This window comes from Gekko japonicus, unplaced genomic scaffold (genome assembly GCF_001447785.1).
Source record: "Gekko japonicus isolate JY-2015 unplaced genomic scaffold, Gekko_japonicus_V1.1 scaffold3874, whole genome shotgun sequence".
NCBI classification, from domain to species: domain Eukaryota; kingdom Metazoa; phylum Chordata; class Lepidosauria; order Squamata; family Gekkonidae; genus Gekko; species Gekko japonicus.
In genome coordinates, this window is record NW_015167161.1 from 8,566 (window position 1) to 27,994 (window position 19,429).

General features: G+C 45.9%; 1 protein-coding gene across 2 annotated transcripts in view; it reads right to left on the reverse strand.

Moving 5' to 3' along the window:
• Positions 1 to 1,209: 1,209 nt before the first annotated feature.
• Positions 1,210 to 19,429, reverse strand: part of LOC107112043 (aldehyde dehydrogenase family 3 member B1-like) — a 42,220-nt gene continuing 24,000 nt past the window's right edge. Inside the window, exons 7-11 of one of the 2 annotated variants that reach the window (XM_015413108.1) lie at positions 19,031 to 19,112; positions 17,913 to 18,299; positions 16,175 to 16,341; positions 5,600 to 5,699; positions 1,210 to 2,113 (exon numbers count right to left, since the gene is read on the reverse strand). In XM_015413108.1, coding sequence (XP_015268594.1) covers positions 1,920 to 2,113; positions 5,600 to 5,699; positions 16,175 to 16,341; positions 17,913 to 18,299; positions 19,031 to 19,112 — 930 coding nt within the window. In that variant the 3' untranslated portion in view covers positions 1,210 to 1,919. The remainder of the gene's footprint in view (positions 2,114 to 5,599; positions 5,700 to 16,174; positions 16,342 to 17,912; positions 18,300 to 19,030; positions 19,113 to 19,429) is intronic. The other variant, XM_015413106.1, reaches the window with a different exon arrangement.

Consider the following 19,429-nt stretch of genomic DNA (forward strand, 5'->3'; position numbering starts at 1 on the left):
TCGCCCCCGTCAGCTCTTGTGATTGCCTTAGACCTTCGAGGCCAAAATTGCTCCAGCTGGGGGGAGGGGGTTCCTGGTCAGTCCGTGGAGACATGTACAGCGTCGCTGTCACCTTCTTTAGTCCGGTGGCCCCTGCAGGAGTAGCCGGAGTCGCTTTCTCCATGCCGGCTCCCTCCTCTGTAGCGAGGCCCTTCGGACCGGACCCATCCTGGGTCTGGTCCTGGGGTAGAGATTTCCCATCGTCGTCACTCATCACGGTGGTGATAGATGTGGAACGATTTGGAATGCTAAGATTCTAAACAGTCTGTAAGGGTACCATCGATCATCGTCAGTCACTTCTCAGTCACGAGGATGACTTTATTAACAGATGTTTCACTAACAAGGTTTCTGTTTAGAATGGCGTGCAATACATCAAGCAGGTAACATGAACAAAGTTCAAACAGACTCTATACCAATGAGATACTTTCCCGCCCGGGAAGAACAGCGCCAAAGTAATGGGAATCGTAACGGCCTGGATATTCCAAAACATCGTACTTCCCAGGCTATGAGCGATAGCAGTAGACATAAGCGTCCTCCCTTATCTCCCACCTGCCCTTGAAGTGTTTCTGCGTTTCGCTAACAAGCTTGCCGTTTATGAGCATGCGCAAGGGTCACTAGGCAACAACTATCAACATATGAGTTAATACAGAAAGTAATGCAGGTTAAGAGGTCCTAACAGGTGAAGCATATATACAAGGGATCAACCATGACAGCTTGCTGACAAAAGGGAAATTAAAGTGCAATCTTAAATCAATGCTCTGCAGTCTCTATTTAACTGTACCGGTTGGTTCAAATTGGAGAAAATTCAGTGTAGGTGTCGAGGGTGTATCGTGCAATCACATCAAACCACACTTACTAGTCCTTTGCCTTTTCTTACCCTTCTTAGCAACTGGAAAGAACCCAGTCCTCTACATAGGACCTTCAAGACTAAGACTGTAAGGGTTTCCAAGCAAGAGGTAAGGTGTTTGATAAGGAGCTCAGATGAGGAGTAAAATTTCTTTAGAAGGCAGAGCCTTGACAGGGGCCTTTTTAAGAGGCACAAGTACATTCTAGAGACAGCAGAGGAGATAGAAACCCTCCTTCTCTCCAGCAGCTCAGTTCCTTGTAGAAGCCCCTACAAACAGAAGGCCTCTACTGTTTTTTTAACACTTTATTTTCCATTATTTCAATCTAATTACAAACATTTCATTATCTCAGATTACACAAATTTTTAGAGTCATTGCGTCCAATTACATGTCTTATATCCAATAATTGCTATTTTCTCTTTTCCTTTTCATATCATAACTTAACATGTTTTATCCAGTTATAAACCCTTAACCATCTTTTATCCTGTATTTTTTGGTCTTTATCCTGCAGTATTAAACTCAAATTATCCAATTGCGCTAACTCAAGAAGTTTTTTTATTAGGTCCTCTTTCGAGGGTGTTTTATCCTTTTTCCAATTTTTAGCCACTAATATTCTCGCAGCTGTTACGATATATACATCTTGCTTGTCGTAACCTTTTGGGATTATATTTAATAGATAAATTTCAGGTGCTAACAGGACATCTAGATTTAGTATTTCAAAAATAATATTATGTACCATTTTCCAAAACTTTTGCATTTTACTGCATTTTCACCACATGTGGTAAAAGGTCCCCATGTTAGATTTACATTTCCAACATTTGTTGGATGTTTGTGAATAACATTTTGTGATTTTATCTGGGGACCAGTACCATCTATGGAACATTTTATAGATATTTTCTTTATAGGAAATGGCTCTCATAAATTTTGCAGTTTTCCATATTCTGTCCCATTGCTCAATTTCCAACTCTTTTCTCATATCCTGCATCCAGGAAATCATAGCAGCTTTGATGAGAAGGCCTCTACTGTTGAGGGAGTTCACAGCAGGGTGCAAAAGCCCCTGCGTCTCACTTCTGTTGCAGAGACCAGCAGGTCCAACTTGCGTTGGCTGTAGGGTGGGTAGCGTATGGAGTTGATTGCTTCGAAGCCCATGCAGCGAGAGAGGCAGCCACGCTGGTGAGTGAAAGTGTCGAAGCCGTACTTGCCATGGTACTGGCCAAACCCACTGTATCCTGCAAGAGATGTCACAAAGAAAATATGCAAATCAAACCCCGTACAATGGCAGAGCTTTCAAGTTGGCCACCCAGCCCAGGCATACTCCCTCTACCCATTCTTCTTACCCAGACAAGATCGCAAGTGTTCCCATATAGTGTTGCTGACATTTGCATGCCATTTTCAAGCTTGTTCAAACCTTACCTTTTATCTCTAAGCAGTGGCTAAAGATAATTAAATAAAAACTAGACCCTGCCAGGGAATAAAAGCAGCCTATCTCTAGTCTATCACAAAACAGTATAGCAGCCATATGCAGAGGATGTACTTAGGCATGGTGCAGTGTTGCTTATATAGACATCATGCTCTAGGGCAGGGGTGGCCCAAACTTGCTTAACTTAAGAGCCACACAGAATAAACGTCAGATGTTTGAGAGCCGCAAGACATGAACAAATGTCACACACATGTTTTTACTGGAAAAATATGCAAACTTGCTTTTTATTAAAATTAAATGAGACTGTCAAAAATTAAAACGAAAGGGGTAAATACAAATATTGATAATGATATTTAACTTTATATGGGGAGGGAGGAATGAGAGAGAGAGAGAGAGAGAGAGAGAGAGAGAGAGAGAGAGAGAGAGAGAGAGAATAGATGGGGGGAGGGAGGGAGAGGTGAAAAGAAAGGAAGGGGAAGGGGAAGACCAACTGGTGAGGCACGCCTCCCTTTCACTTCCCCAGCTGACCTGCCGGGAGCTGCACAATATGGGTGCATTCAGACGGGGCATTTGCAACGGAATAGGTACCGGTTGCAATCGGTGAACTTACCAGCGTTCACACGTAGAACATCTGCCTTCCGTCCCTAACCGTTGCAAAGCCCTTTAAACTGTTGTACTCTGCCACTAGGTATCCTGAGTACAACGATTGTAATCGGTTTACCCCCATCTGACCGCTCTCCACCGGTGTCTAGCCACTTCCGTTCGGAAGCCCGAGGCTTCCGATTTTCGCCCGCCCTTTTTTTTTTAGGTTGCCAATATGCGCTTGGGCGAAGCTTCGCCCCGGCGTTTGTTTTTTTAAAAAAGAAAAGGCCCTTAGTTTAACTTTCTGGAGGAGTCCGGGACTTCAGGGAGGCCAGTTTGGGCTTTAAACTTTAAAGGTAAGTCCTTACCTTTAAACTTTAAATGTAATACAGTGTGTTTTGAGCATGAGCAAAGATCGCCATTCTGTGGATGGCTGCCTATGCGCATGCTCAAATTGAGTTGGGTTTTTCAAAAAAAAATGCCAACGCCCGCAGCATGTGAACAGGCATACAGCGATGGGCTCCGCTGTGAGGGAGGTAAGTGTGATCTTGTTTCAGCCGGCATAAACTGCACCGGTTCCAACCAGTACAGTTTATGCTGGCTGAAACGCCCCGTCTGAATGCACCCTCTATGTGAAAGAGCCGCATGCAGCTCCCAACCTGCAGTTTGCCCCCCACCCCACCCCGCTCTGGAGGCACTGATTCACACACCAAGAATGGCATGGCATTTTTGAATAAAACCTTCCAGCAGTTATGACAACTCAGAATTTAAAAAAATGAAAGCAGACATTTTTTTAAATCAAGCATGCTAAACATGAATACTGAAGCATAAGAGAATGGGCTCTATGATTTGACAGATTTGATTCAAGTCAGAATTTCTTTTGCGTGCCACAGGGGCTGCTTTGGAGTAAATGCTACAAAAAAAAGCAATGTGCACAAAAGCCTCAGAATCCTAACATCATTTATCACATGAATAGTAGATACCCTTCTTAGGTAGCCTGGCATTTCCTGTGGCAAGTTAGCAGAACAATTTCACATCAGTGGATCTGCTCAGGAAAAAAAGGATTCTAGTCTGCTGTCAAGGGTAAAAAATTTCCTCCCCAATCACAAACTCATAAACATTTCTGGTTTACTCCTAACATTAGTGAATTTCCCCTCTTAATAGTGACAGTACCTAGTCCAGCAAGCAGTAAACAGCCGTCCAAGTATTACAAGTGGAATGTTTCAAGCAAAATGTCAGCTAGCTGCCATTGTCATTCCGGTTCCTGTTCAGTCTTCTTATTTCCCCCCCCCCTTGTTCCTTGTTTACGTGAGTTATGTTTTGTAGTCAGCGGAACTCGCCAAGGTCGTGCAGCTGGTAGTAGGAGGAAAGCTTCGCCTAGAGTGTTTTGGGTATCTAGCCTGTGAACTGAACCTGTGTTGATATTGTAGAACTGTTACGTTCCCATGCAATGGGCACGAATTGTATGTTCTATTCCCGCCAGCGGGAAATGGGCTCATTGGTCCTGACCTGGTTCAAATGTCTATATTATGCCTTCCCTGGTCACCTGTAGTTATTCCTAACAATGTTCTGTTCTGGTTAAACCAACGCTTTGAAATAAACCTTGCTTTGTTCTTAAACGTGGAGTTATTTTGAATGCTTGGGATCCAACACAAAAGGCCATGGAGACATCCCTGCCAGTTTAGGGCTATGCATGAGCAAGCATCCCAGGTAATTAAGTAATCTGCTGCTTAACATGAAAGGCTTGGCGTAATTACTTACTTACTTACTTGGAACTGATTCCTTGTTGCATGAGGACTGCAAAAGTGCCAGGAGCGGTTAACCTGCTAGGGTGGTTTCCATACAGTGAGAGGCTTCTGTGATTACCCTCTTTCTGCCACAGCTGCCAATACAGTGCAGTGACAATGGGACTTCCAAATGGCAGGTTTCCCCACAGTTTCCTGCCCCAGTCCCTGGCAGTGGCCATCCCCCCTCCCTCTGTTACTGAGGCTCTTTTTGTTTTTTTGTTTTTTTAAGGGCACTCTAATATTGTTATATTTATAACAATATGACTATCAGGGTCTCCAAATTCCCTGCTTTCTTTTAAAAGAAGTTTCTAGCACTTTTCATTGCAGAGATATGCTTTTCCCCTTATATCTTCACAACAAAAGGGGCAAGAGATATCTTTTAATGAAATTTGGAAATTCAGAGAATCTGATACACATACTGCTGTAAAATTATATATTGTAATGATATTCAAGTGCCAATTAATAAAAAAGACCCCAGTGGCAGGGCAGGGAAATGGCTGTCATAGGGACAGAGTCAAGAGAAATGGCTGGCTGCCATATGGGTGGAGATAGCTGAATGTTCCTGTCCACACAGCAGTTCTCTAGGCAGACGTTAGAGAGGGATCCTTCCAAAAACTTCATAGCAAAGCAGGTTTGAGAAAGATCAGAGGAAAGCTAGGGAAACCCTGGGAAGTGCGCATATGCACCACAATGCTGTGGGGAAGCAAGGAGAAAAACCCCTTCTCAACAGCATTGAACCATGTGAAAATGGCCTACAATTAGAGTTTTACCCCTCCTTGTTCCAGAGACAATTTTTAGAGAAAGAATTGCTGTGGGGGCAGCCTTACATGGTGCTTACAAGAATGGAGACAGTGCCGGACGGGGAGGGAGAATAAGTGCAGAGCTAGGAGACAGAGACAGCATAGGAGGCAGAGGGGTAGTCATACCGATTCCACCAAATGGTAGGGAGACCAAAGTTACATGCATTATGCAGTCATTGCCACAGAAGCCACCACTGCTGGTGCAATCCAATACCCGGTTCACAATCTAAGGAAAGAAAAAGAGAAGACTATTAGTACTCACATCTCTGCTCCTTTACAGTTTAGAAGCGATCAGATTGTAATTCTGTCCTAAGAGACACTGGGTAGGTGTTTCACACAAGGTACGTGGATGCCATGAATTGTGTTCTGCAGATCTCTACAGAGCTGTGGTCTTCCAAAATGGAGACCATCCCCTCCTCTGTGGGAATTTCGGGAACCCCACATCTGTGTGATGCCCCGCCCACTTTTCATCATACCTCTTCTGAGCCTACCTCCCTTCTCCAAAGTATAATCAAGTAGTGCTGCAATGGTAGAATTTAATCAAACCTTTAAAATAAAAATTCAAATGCAAGAAAGCTAGGTTTAAAATAAAACAAACACTAATTTTTATTGTTAACTTAATTAGCTTATCAGTTCAGGGACACCAAAATGATACTTGCTGTCTTAAAGATTTTCTGATTTATTATTTTTTTTGTTAGTTCTGGCCCCATAGTGCTTTGGTTTATCCCCTGATTTCCATGTGTATTTTTGTGGTTTTAGTTTTCATTTCAGATTTTGTGCCCCCCCCCCCCTTTGGGTACCACTTTTACTCTGGGGTTTTTTCTGGTGGCTGACACTGAGCCGGCTTTTTCCCTGTGAGCAATGTTTCTGTTGGTTTTCTTTCACCTACCCACTCCTGTCTACCTCCTGCCTATTTTTCAATGATTGGACTGTGGTGGTTAAGGCTCTCCCTCTTCCCTCCCATCCCAAACATGAGTGGCTTCATTTCCTTTTTTTAATGGCACTAAAATATTGATATATTGCTGGAGCACCGTAACAACAGGCTTAGCAGGTTTTCTAAATTCTCAGCTTTCATTTTGTTTAAAAAGTAAATCTCTTTCCATTTCTGTTGTGGAGATACAAGAGAAAAGAGTCTTGTAGTACCTTATTGTAGTACATCTATCTTGTAGTATATTGTAGTACATCTATTTTGTGGATTTAGAAGCCACTTTGTGAGATGCATAAGAATCATTCTGAGTTGGGACGTTTATATAAATGCTAGCAGATTTATTACGGTATAAGATTTCATGGACGAAAGTACACTTTACAAGATATACATCTATTAATCTTTAAGGTGCCTTCAGGGCCGGTGGTACCATTAGGTTAACCTAGGCAACCGTCTAGAGTGCAGACATTAGAGAGGTGCAGAACTGACAGCAGGGTGGGAGGGGCTACCTGGCGAGGCAGCCCTCCTTCCCCCTCACCAGCTCCTGCCCGGACCTCCACGCACGACTCCCTTTCCTCGTGCCTACTGCCCCTCTCACTGGGAGCCACTGAGTCCCTTCCCTGCAGCAGTGCCCTCAGTCGGAAATGCCTCAGCTGCCCAAGAAACACATGGGTGAGGTGGAGCTAGGAGAACAGCAAAGCGCCCAGTAGCCTGGCAGCTTCTGCGGGCGGCACCTGCCTAGTTACATGCCTTGGAGGGCTGCTGCTCTGTGGATGTATGGCGTGCTAGCCCCTGGCGAGGGAAACATGTGTGAGCGTGTGCTGCTTTAGTCTCTGGCAGTGCCTTTCCCAAGCCAGGGGTGCAGCCGCTGCTCCTGCCCGTGTGCCTCCTGGCGCCTTTGCGGCTGCCCAGGAGGCGCTGAGTTAAAGCAGCGACATTTCCTTGTCAGGCTCTCTGGAGTGGTCTTTGCCCACCCTCCACAGCTCATTTACAAGAATTCACGTTGTTCAGCTTCTTAGCCTGCACCGAAAACGGAGCTCCCAAGACAAAAAACAAAATCCTCTTCATGATAGTGAGAAGCGAGAATTAGCCAGACTGGTTGCATGTTTTACTTAGGAGGTGACAGCAGGAGAGACAAGGGGGGGCGTTTGTGTGCGCGCGAAGGGGGGGGGGTTAATGTGCACGGTGATCTGCAGCCCTTCTGGCTTAATTTACCTAATTGGCCTAATTTACCTCATAGACTTTCCACGATGGAAACAAAGATATTGATGCTGAAGATCTGTGTTGTGAACTGCAAGCAGTAGCTTGAAGACTTCCAAAGTCTATGCCACTACAAATGGCGGAGAGGGCCCAGCTCACCGCGGCCCGAATTTTGCCGGGCCAGGTGGGGGAGGGAGAGCTAGCCGGATGCTGGATGACGGGTGCAGTGGCCGAGCAGCAGGCAAGTTAGGACTTCCTCCTCCCCAATGGAAAAGCAAGGATGTGGCCTGGGGAGGGCGGTTGTGGGGTGCATAGGCCAGCCGCTTGCCTCCCACCCCTCATCCTTTGTCCAGCCACAGAACAGCTTGGAGATCCGCGCCAGGTATTGGGAAAAGGATGGGCCATGCATGTGGCCCAGTGGTGAGGGGCTTGTGGGCATGGGAAGGGATTCACTCACCCAATCCATCTGGGATCATGAGGGAGGGAACAGCAGGCGCGGCGGGATCTGTTACTCCCAGTTGCCTCTTCTCCCCCCCAGTGGGCACAGGCCACAGGGGAGGAAGTGGTGAGGCTCGCCCCGTTTGCAGCATTGGGCTGGGCGCTGGGTGGGCTGAGGTAGCTGGACCAGGCATTGTGGCTGACGGTGGCTCATGATCTTCCCTTCCCCGGAGAAGAAGAAGAAGAAGAAGAAGAAGAAGAAGAAGAAGAAGAAGAAGAAGAAGAAGAAGAAGAAGAAGAAGAAGAAGAAGAAGAAGAAGAAGAAGAAGAAGAGGAAGAGGAAGAGGAAGAGGAAGAGGAAGAGGAAGAGGAGGAAGAGGAAGAGGAAGAGATTGGATTTATACCCCGCCCTTCACTACCCAAAGGTGTCTCAGAGCGGCTTACAAACTCCTTTCCCTTCCCCTCCCCACAACAGACACCCTGCGAGGTGGGTGGGGCTGAGAGAACTCTGTGCCAGAGCTTGTGACTGACCCAAGGTCACATCAGCAGGTGCAAGTGGAGGAGTGGGGAATCAAACCCGGTTCTCCCAGATTAGAGTCCACACACTTAACCACTACACCAAACTGGCTCTCTTCTCTCTGTCTTTCGCTCGCCCTGGGAGCTTGCTTGGTCCCTGGTCCCGTCCTCACCTGGCAGAGGCTGCAGCCCCGGCACACATCTGGCCAGTGGCTGGGCCATGAGCGCTGCCAGGCACCGCGGCTCGCTCACTTTGGGTTCAGTTTTCCTGCCTGGGGGGGGGGCGAGGCTCATGTATCTGCGAGCATACCATTCCTCTGGGGAGACAGCCACGCCGGGACCCACACGGTGGGAGCACCTGGTGAGTCCCCAGCTGTGGGGATCACGGAGGCAGCCTGCTGCTGCCATGAGGCATCACTGGCCACAGGGGTTGCAGAGATGGCCACTGCTCCTGCTTAAGGCATGAGTCTCAGGCGCAGCCTAGTGGGGCAGGGCTCGTCACTGGCTGGGGGACCAGTCCAGGGGGAAAAAACCGCAGCAATACGTGCCTCTGCATGATCCGTTCCCAGCTGCCAGGTGGGTGAAGGAGGCGCAAGCCATGGAGAAGGGCACTTTCCAGGTGGCACAATGGCCCTTATGGGAGCTGCCTCCATAGGCTGCGAGTTGCACCCTCTGTCCTGCTGCCTGGCCGCTTATTGGGCATGGCAGACAGGCTGGGCAGCACATTGTGGGCACAGCTGTGGGAGCGGAGCTAGGAGCTGTGTGTTCATTATGCGATTGTGGATCAGGTGCAATAGAGACCTTAGATCATCTTCTTTTATTTTGCCACCAGTGGATTGGCCCCAGATCCTGTTGGATTACTCCTATTTTACATAGACATCACCTCCCTATGGAACCTTGGGTGATAACCATACTGCTAGCAGATGAGGACCCTGAAACGACTCACTCGGTGGCAAAATATTGATCGATAGTGCTATTTTTAAAGCAGCTTTGAAATGCTGTAGGTAGTTTAATGTATTTGTTGTTGTTGTTGTTCAGTCGCACAGTCGAGTCTGACTCTTCGTAACCCCATGGACCAGATCATGCAAGGCCTTCCGGTCTTCCGCCGTCCTCTGAAGTTTGCTCAACTTCATGTTTGTTGCATCTATGACACTGTCTAACCATCTCATCCTCTGCCATCCCCGTCTTCTTTGACCTTCAATCTTTCCCAGCATCAGGGTCTTCTCCAGTGAGTGCTCCCTTCTCATTGGGTGGCCAAAGTATTTGAGCTTCAGTTTCATTATCTGGCCTTCCAGGGAACAGTCAGGGTTGATTTCTTTGAGGATTGACTGATTTGATTTTCTTGCAGTCCAAGGGACTCTCAAGAGTCTTCTCCAGCCCCATAGTTCAAAAGAATCTATTCTTCGGCGTTCGGCCTTCTTTATAGTCCAACTCTCGCAGCCATACATGACTACTGGGAATACCATTGCTTTGACCATGAGGACTTTTGTTGGCAGGGTGATGTCTCTACTTTTTATCATGCTTTTTAGGTTCGCCATCGCTTTCCTCCCAAGGAGCAGGCGTCTTTTAATTTCATGGCTGCTGTCACAGTCTGCGGTGATCTGGGATCCCAGGAACGTGAAGTCTGTCACTACTTCCATGACTTCCCCTTCTATTTGCCAAGGAGTGATGGGGCCGGATGCCATGATCTTAGTTTTTTTGATGTTGAGCTTCAAGCCCACTTTTGCGCTCTCCTCTTTTACCCTGAGCAAGAGGCTCTTTAGGTCCTCTTCACTTTCAGCCATTAGAGTGGTATCATCTGCATATCTGAGGTTGTTGATCTTTTCCCCAGCAATCTTAATTCCCACTTGTGATTCATCCAGGCCAGCATTTCGCATGATGTACTCTGCATATATATTAAATAAGCAAGGTGACAATATACATCCTTGTCGTACTCCTTTTCCTATGCTAAACCAATCAGTTGTTCCATATCCGGTTCTAACTGTCGCTTCTTGGCCCTTATACAGGTTTCTCAAGAGACATGTGAGGTGGTCTGGTACTCCCATCTCTTTAAGGACCTGCCATAGTTTGTTGTGATCCACACAGTCAAAAGCTTTAGCATAGTCAATGAAGCAGAAGTAGATATTTTTCTGGTACTCTCTTGCTTTCTCCATAATCCAGCGAATGTTGGCAATTTGATCTCTAGTTCCTCTACCTCTTCGAAACCCAGCTTGTACTTCTGGCAGTTCTCTATCCACGTACTGTTGAAGCCTAGCTTGTAGGATCTTGAGCATGACCTTGCTAGCATGTGATATGAGTGCAATTGTGCGATAGTTTGAACATTCCTTGGCATTGCCCTTCTTTGGGATTGGAATGTATACTGATCTTTTCCAATCCTGTGGCCACTGTTGCGTTTTCCAAATTTGCTGGCAAATGGAGTGCAGCACTTTAACAGCATCATCTTCTAAGACTTTGAATAGCTCAGCTGGAATACCATCACCTCCACTAGCTTTGTTGTTAGCAATGCTTTCTAAGGCCCATTTAACTTCACATTCCAGGATGTCTGGCTCGAGGTCAGTGATTATACCGTCGTGGTTGTCAAGGACATCGAGGTCTTTCTTGTATAGTTCTTCTGTGTATTCTTGCCATCTTTTCCTAATCTCTTCTGCTTCTGTTAGGTCCCTACCGTTTTTGTCCTTTATCATGGCCAGCTTTGCATGGAACGCTCCCTTGATTTCTCCAACTTTCTTGAAGAGATCTCTAGTCCTTCCCATTCTATTGTTTTCTTCTATTACTTTGCACTGTTCATTCAGGAAGGCCTCCTTATCTCTCCTTGCTGTTCTCTGGAAATCTGCGTTCAGTTGGGTAAATCTTTCCTTTTCGCCTTTGCCTTTCGCTTTCCTTCTTTCCTCTGCTATTTGTAAAGCCTCATCAGAAAGCCACTTTGCTTTCTTACATTTCTTTTTCTTTGGGATGGTGGTGATTGCTGCCTCCTGTACAATGTCACGAACCTCCGTCCATAGTTCTTCAGGCACTCTATCTATCAAATCCAGACCCTTGAATCTATTCTTCACCTCTACTGTATATTCATCAGGGATGTGATCTAGGTCAAACCTGAATGGCCTCATGGTTTTCCCGATTTTCTTCAGTTTAAGTCTGAATTTTGCAATGAGTAGCTCATGATCTGAACCACAGTCAGCTCCAGGTCTTGTTTTTACTGACTGGATAGAGCTTCTCCATCTTTGACTGCAAATTATATAGTCAATCTGATTTCGGTGTTGCCCATCTGGTGATGTCCATGTGTAGAGTCGTCTCTTAGGTTGTTGGAAAAGGGTGTTCGCTATGACCAGTGTGTTCTCTTGACAAAACTCTGTTAACCTTTGCCCTGCTTCATTTTGCTTTCCAAGGCCAAACTTGTCTGTTATTCCGGTTACCTTTTGACTTCCTACTTTAGCATTCCAGTCCCCTATGATGATGAGGACATCATTTTTTGGTGTTAGTTCTAGGAGGTGTTGTAGGTCTTCATAGAACCGGTCCACTTCAGCCTCTTCTGCATCAGTGGTTGGGGCATAGACATGGATTACTGTGATGTTGAATGGTTTGCCTTGGAATCGGACCGAAATCATTCTGTCATTTTGCACTCTCTTGTTGACTATAAAGGCCACACCATTTTTTCTACGGGATTCCTGGCCACAGTAGTAGATATAATGGTCTTCTGAGTTAAATTCGCCCATTCCTGTCCACTTAAGTTCACTGATTCCTAAGATATCGATGTTCAGTCTTGCCATCTCATTTTTGACTACGTCAAGCTTACCTTGATTCATAGATCTTACATTCCAGGTTCCTATGCAATATTGTTCTTTGCAGCATCGGACTTTCCTTTCACCATCAGACACATCCACAACTGAGCGTCCTTTTGGCTTTGGCCCAGCTGCTTCACTCTTTCTGGGGTTACTTGTACTTGCCCTCTGCTCTTCCCCAGTAACATATTAGACACCTTCCGACCTGAGGGGCTCATCTTCTGGCATCATATCTTTTAGCCTTTTGATACTGTCCATGGGGATTTCTTGCCAAAGATACTGGAGTGGGTTGCCATTTCCTTCTCCAGGGGATCACGCTTGGTCTGAGTTCTCTGCTGTGGCCTGTCCGTCTTGGGTGGCCCTCCACGGTATAGCCCACAGCCTCATCGAACCACGCAAGCCCCCTCACCACAACAAGGCAGTGATCCATGAGGGTGCCCAGGGTAGACCCACTAAAAAAGTATCAGAGCTAGGCCCTCAATGCTAAATAACCTGAAACACATTGCTTGTAATTTGAATTTTCTTTATATTACAAATATTACCCTTTTTATATTACCCTTGGTTTTCCCCCCAGGAGCTCAAAGAGTTTGTACAACATTTACATCTGATGCAAGTAACAATTGGTGGCTGGTTGTTACAAAAAAAGCCTTTGCAGTATTATAATTAAGCTTGTTTATGCCACCAGGAATGTCTCCAGCAGCTGTTAACTACCTCTAGGATATTTTGGCCACATGTGCTAGGCTGTTCAGAGGTCCCACTTGCCTCTGCCCATCAATAATAACTTCCATCCTTGGATTTGAAAAGAGTTTGTTGTGATAGCCCTGATACAGACAACTCTCCTACAGATGAACCTCATTCAAATTGACCACATGCCCTGAAATTACCATCTGCTGAAGAAGAGATAAGAGAGTCCCAAATCCTCCTAATTTTCTAACTCTAATTATCGGCACATTTTCCTTGACTCAGCAAGCAGCTTTTAGGTTGAGGGGCTGTGGAACAGGAGAGAAGGGAGTTGCAGCTAAGCAAATAATTTCTCAAACAATTGCATAAAGGGTTACTTCTAGGACTTCTTTATTAGGCTAGTTTTGCACATACTTAAACTTCTGACATGCATTCCCACTCTCATACAGTAAAGCATAGCCACTCATAGCCTAATGTATGTCGTTCATGGCAAATTCTCTCATGGTGAAGCTGGTGAGACTGGTTTGGTGTCTCCTTTTAGGAACGGGTGTTGCTCTGGTTCTAAAGTAATACAGGTCTATTTACTGGGATGAGTAATCAGTTCCTCAGCTGCACTCAAAAGAGTAGAGTGGCAGGTTTAATGTGATGCATGACCGGGGAAAGCCAGGCCACAGAGAGGAGAGGAGGAGGAGGAGATTGGATTTATACCCCGCCCTTCACTTGGAGTCTCAGAGCGGCTTACAAACTCCTTTCCCTTCCCCTCCCCACAACAGACATCCTGTGAGGCTGAGAGAGCTCTTTCCAGAACTGTCCTTGAGAAAACAGCTCTGACAGAGACATGGCTTGCCCAAGGTCATCCAGCAGCTGCAAGTGGAGGAGTGGGGAATAGGGCTGCCAAGCCGCGGCGGGGGATCTGCAAGTCTTCACAGGATCCCTGCCGTGGGGGACAGCGATATGCGTTGCACCGCCGTCGCCAGGATGTGACGCTATGCGTCACTCTGGCAACGGGGCTGTTTGGAGTCCCGTTGCCAGAGCAACGTGTAGCGTCACATCCTGGCAACAGCGGTGCAACGCGGTGCAGCAAGGATCCTGTGAAGACGTGTGGATCCCCCGCCGCGGCTTGGCAGCCCTAGTGGGGAATCAAATCCGGTTCTTCCAGATTAGAGTCCGTGTACTTAACCACTACACCAAACTAGCATCCTGATGAAAGATCCCGCTCTTGCTTCATGGGCACCAAAAGTGTGTCCCACTCAATTGGGGATGGGGGAGACCAGCAAACTTCTGATCTTTAACTGGGAATATTATTGGTGAATGGTTTTACAGTGGTGTAGAGGGAGCTCAGAGGTTTGTATGCTAGTCTATTGATTATTGGATCCTAATATTTTTGAGAAAAGGCATTTGGGAGCTCCCTGAAATAAAGTTAGCAGAAAACAGAAAAGTATAACATCTGATTTCTTTCACATCTAATGAGCTGGCAAGAAGCCCAGAAGAAGGAATTTAATAATTAGCTGAAGATGCTTTATTTTTAATGAGATGTCGAGACGAGGCTGGAAAGATTTATTGAATTGAGCCAAAATACAGCTGCAACTCTCTGAAAATAGAGATTTGAGTGTGCCAAACCTCCTTATTTGTTAACTGCTTTCAAAAGTAAATTACAACTTTTAATATTTTGTTTATAGGTGAGAATAACTGTTGTTTAAAGAAGGTATGGATCTTCATAGTTCTAAATGTTTGTAGAAAAGCTAGCTAGCTAAATTCTTTGTTAAGCAAAACTATCTCATTCTCTAATAGGAAGCTTTTGCAAAGACCGCTAAGCATTATTTTAACAAGCAAAAGATTATCTTTTGGACAATTATACGCAAGATTGGAAAATAGTCAAGATTTCCAACAGAATGGATGTTCGGATACAAGTCTTAAAGGTTTAATTGCTATCTTTATCAGGCAAAAGTATTTTAATGAGAAATAAATCATCAGCTTTTGACAGGCTGGTTTTAATTAGAAGTAGCAGAATTTATATTTTCTATACAAGAGTGCCCGCAAGTGGCCATTAGAAGTAAGGAGTTTAATTTTGCTAAAATGGAACACTCATTAAACTGTATTTTGTTTGAATATTTAATAAACAAGTATAAACAAGCATTTATATGTCTTATGTGTTAGTAGAAAAACACTATATGTGTTAGTAGAAAAAATAGTAGAGAAGGTTAATTCTTGCTTATAATATGAATTTAAGCCAGTATATTTTTAGAGATGGGAAGAACTGGGAACATAGCCAAGCAGAAGGTTCTTTGTCCAGGAGACTACCATATTTCACTTTTAATAAGGAGGTTTTGACATGACAACTGTGGTTGAAAGTTGAAAGAAAGCCAGAAATATCTTGTTTGTCAAAAGTAAGATTAATGGATGTTAGAGACAAAGAAAATTGAAGTACGCAGGTGTATATGATGCCATGGATGATGTCAAACTGGGAGGAGAACCTAGAATATAAAAGTTGGAACACAACTGTTGCTCAGTGGACATCTGAGCTAAAACCTTTGGCTTCATGTTGTCCCTTATTTGAATAAAACCTTTTTACCCTTTTGCTGCCTGGATTTTGTCTCACTGTGTGACTTCAATTGGCTAGCCACACAAGTCAAAGAACCTTATCACCCTGAGGGCATTGCCTTCAGTGGGAACTGGAGAGTAAACCCCATAGTTGTCATTGGTTCTAACAGGAGGAAACTTCCAGACCACGGTCAGGTAAACAGGGCATGATGCAATGTGCTTTTGTGGGAGTCAGCCTGGGTAAACCCACTGAATAGAGTGCAGGGGCTGGTCCATCCCCCTTGAACAAGGAGAACTGGAGGATGTTCAACAGAGTGTAAATTAACTCTAGATAGCACTGTTTTCATATTCATTTCTCTAGTGAATCTTGCTATATTTCCCTTTTGCTGTAAGATAACACTGATGGCATGCAGAGAAACATTGTCAGTAGTGGTTCTGTACTTCCAGAATTGCCTTCCTGTGATGGTTCAGCATAACCCTAGCATGAGCATATTTTGAAAGCAGTGTAAGATCTGAGTGGAGCCAGGATTAAATAAAGGAGGCAGGTTAAATTTACAATATTTAACATCGTTACCTGTTCTCAGCCTCCTGGATACAGTCAGCTGTAAGACCAAAACATACCTTGCTGTCACAAGAGAAGGCATAGATAGCCAGCGGGCGTTCCTTGCTGTTGATATATTGGATGGCTTCATCCAAGTCCCTCACAGTGAAAATAGGCAAGATAGGCCCAAAGACTTCCTGCTGCATGACTGGCTCCCATTCCTTCACATCAGCCAGCACTGTGGGAGCTGTGGACAGGACAGCACATCAAGTCAGGTTATGCTCATATACTGCTGCCATATCCTGCCTCTCAACAGCCTTGAAACTGCTTTTTCCAACCCACAACCCACCCCAACCCGCACCGCGCAGGGCCTTCTCCATGCTCTATCGGAATCTTCATTCACAGATGGAAAAGCACTTCATAGCAAGACTTCCGCAGGCCATAGAATGGGGGGGGTCTCCCTCTGTAGTCTCCGCCCCAACTCCCCAGCATCAGCCCACTTTAGCGTTGCCAGCCTTCATGCAGGGATGGAGTGCTCCCAGAATTTCAACTGATCTCCAGATGGCAGAGATCAGTTCCCTGGGAGGAAATGAGAGTTTTGGAGCGTGGATTCTATGGCATCACATACTCATTCAACTTCCTATCCTCTCCAAACTCTGCCCTCCATAGGCATCCCCCCAAAAAAAAATCTCCAGGAATTCCCCAATGTGGGGGAGATATGAGCTGGGCTGTCACCCGTGCACTGATGACACCCAGCTCTACCTGCTAACGGGTGGCTGCCTGGACTCTGCCCCCAAACATCTGGGCGGGGTGTTACAGGCCATGGCTGGTTGGTTACAGCAGAGCGGACTGAAGTTGGATCCATCAAAGACGGAGGTCCTGCACCTGGGCTGGGGTTGGGGATCAGGCTCCCAGTCTTTGGCGGGGCCCAGTTGGTGCTGGCACCTAAAGAGACTGGGAGTGTTCCTGGATGCCTCATTGTCCATGGAGGCCCAGGTCACTGCCACAGCCAGAACAGCCTTTTACCATCTGAGGCGGGTCAGGCAGTTGGCCCCATATCTTGCCCCTCGTGTCCTGGCTGCAGTGATCTATGCAGTGGTCACTTCCATGCTAGATTATTGTAATTCTCTCTACGTGGGGCTGCCCTTGACTCTGCTCTGGAAAATGCAGCTGGTGCAGAACGCAGCAGCACGGGTACTGATGTCGCTGCCTGTGCAGGCCCACATCCGCCCAGTGCTGCACTGGCTGCCTATTGAGTTCTGGATCCATTTCAAGGTGCTGGTTCTTACCTTTAAAGCCCTATACGGCAGGGGCCAGAATACCTATGAGACCGCCTCTCCTCGTATGAGCCTTGGAGGGCACTGCGCTCTTCAAACCAACATCTGCTGATGGTCCCAGGCCCTGGGGATATCCGACTTGCCTCAACTACGGCCAGGGCTTCTTCAGCCCCGGCTCCTGCCTGGTGGAATGAGCTCCCATCAGAAATCAGAACCCTGCAAAAGCTTTTACAGTTCCGCAGGGCTGGCAAGACAGAGCTCTTCTGCCGGGCCTTCAGCTGGGGCCGCGGGTATCCAACTCAATCTGGCCTCCCCCCCCCTTCCCCCTATGAGTTGCTCTTATGTGTCTGTTGAGGTATAATTATTTTATTGCATTTATTGTATGTATTTTGTTATTCTGTTTTTATTATGTAAATCTGCACTTAGCAGATCACTATAGGTTGGAACCCACCCTAAGCCTCCTTTGCAGGGAGGGCGGGATATAAATGGAAGGAAGGAAGGAAATAAAGTTGGAGTTGGAAAACGTAGGCCAGTTGCTCACCAATATAACGGTCACATTCATCTGTTTCTCCACCAATGGCTACTCGGCCACAGTCCAGGAGTGCACAGACGCGCCGGAAATGCTTGTCATTGATCATGCGGCCGTAGTCAGGTGAGTCTCGAGGGCTGCAGCCATAAAACTCACGGATAGCCTGACGCAGGCATGGCATCAACCTCTCTTGTGTTTCAATGGTACAAATCACATAGTCTGGTGCAATGCAGGTCTGTCCAGTATTGAAGAACTTTGCCCATACTATTCTGTTGGCTGCATTCTGGAAATTGCAGCAGCAATCCACATAGCAGGGATTTTGGCCTCCCAGCTCCAGAGTCAACGGCGTCAGGTGTTTGGCTGCTGCAGTCATGACAATCTTTCCAATAGGGGGACTCCCTGCAGAAAAATGGCCACATTTAGGGCACTTTGTGATGTGAGCAATGCCAAATACACCCACCCCGAATTCAGCACCAAGGGAAACCAAATATAGTGCTTAAAAGAGAATTGCAGAAAGAAGTAATAGAACAAAGTTTGAGAACAGTGGCACCTTTAAGACCAACAAAGTTTAATTCTGGGTATAAGCTTTTGTGTGCGTGCACACTTCTTCAGATACATTGAAACAGACTTCCTCAAGCCTTGCATGTAAGGGGGGGGGGTTAGTTAGAGTCAAGATGCATAAATAACTGAGCAATAAGTATAGCTAAGTTTGGATTAAAGCAATTGGTAAGACCTGTGAATAGCAGCAAATTAACGTACAAATAAAAGAACTAACAAAGAGATGTGAGAACCAAGCTTGATTCCAGCGGCACCTTTAAGACAAACAAAGTTTAATTCTGGGTATAAGACAACTGAGTGATTTATTCACAGGGCTACGGCAGAGGTCAGCAAAGCAAAATGCCAGGAGAGGGGCTACCTATGAGAGTTCAGCTGGGCTGTGAGTAGGCAGGATGGTGCTGCTTTGCAAACAAAAAATACAAGGCTTTACTGATTGAGAGCTGGTGTGCTCTAATAGAAATTGGATTCAAATCCCACAGCATAAACTGAATGGCTTGGATAACCACTTTAATTTTTTAAAATAATTACTCTATGAATTATTACTACCCTGGAAATGAAAAAGGAGAACTCACCTGTAAACATGATGTAATCAAACTTGTTCTCCAGTAATTTGGTAGTTTGTTCAGGGCCACCTGTCACCACAGCAAAGGTATCCTGTGAAGTAAGAGTCTTCAACAACCAGGTCTTAACAACTGGCCATTCCCAACCACCAGACACACGTCTCTCTTGCCTGTTTAGGGGCTCAGTATGGCTTACGCACAAATACACGTGACATCACTGAGCCCCATCACTGTAGTTTAAAGTGAACCAATGCTTAGAACAGGGAAGCTGGAAGAATTGGGTGCGGGGGGGGACACACCCTTTCCACAACAATCTTTTCTTTGTTCCTGTTTTCGCATCCTACATAGAAAAAAACTGTTGGGAAGCAATTCTGAACAGAAAAATGACAGGCATGCAAAAGATTGAGCAGT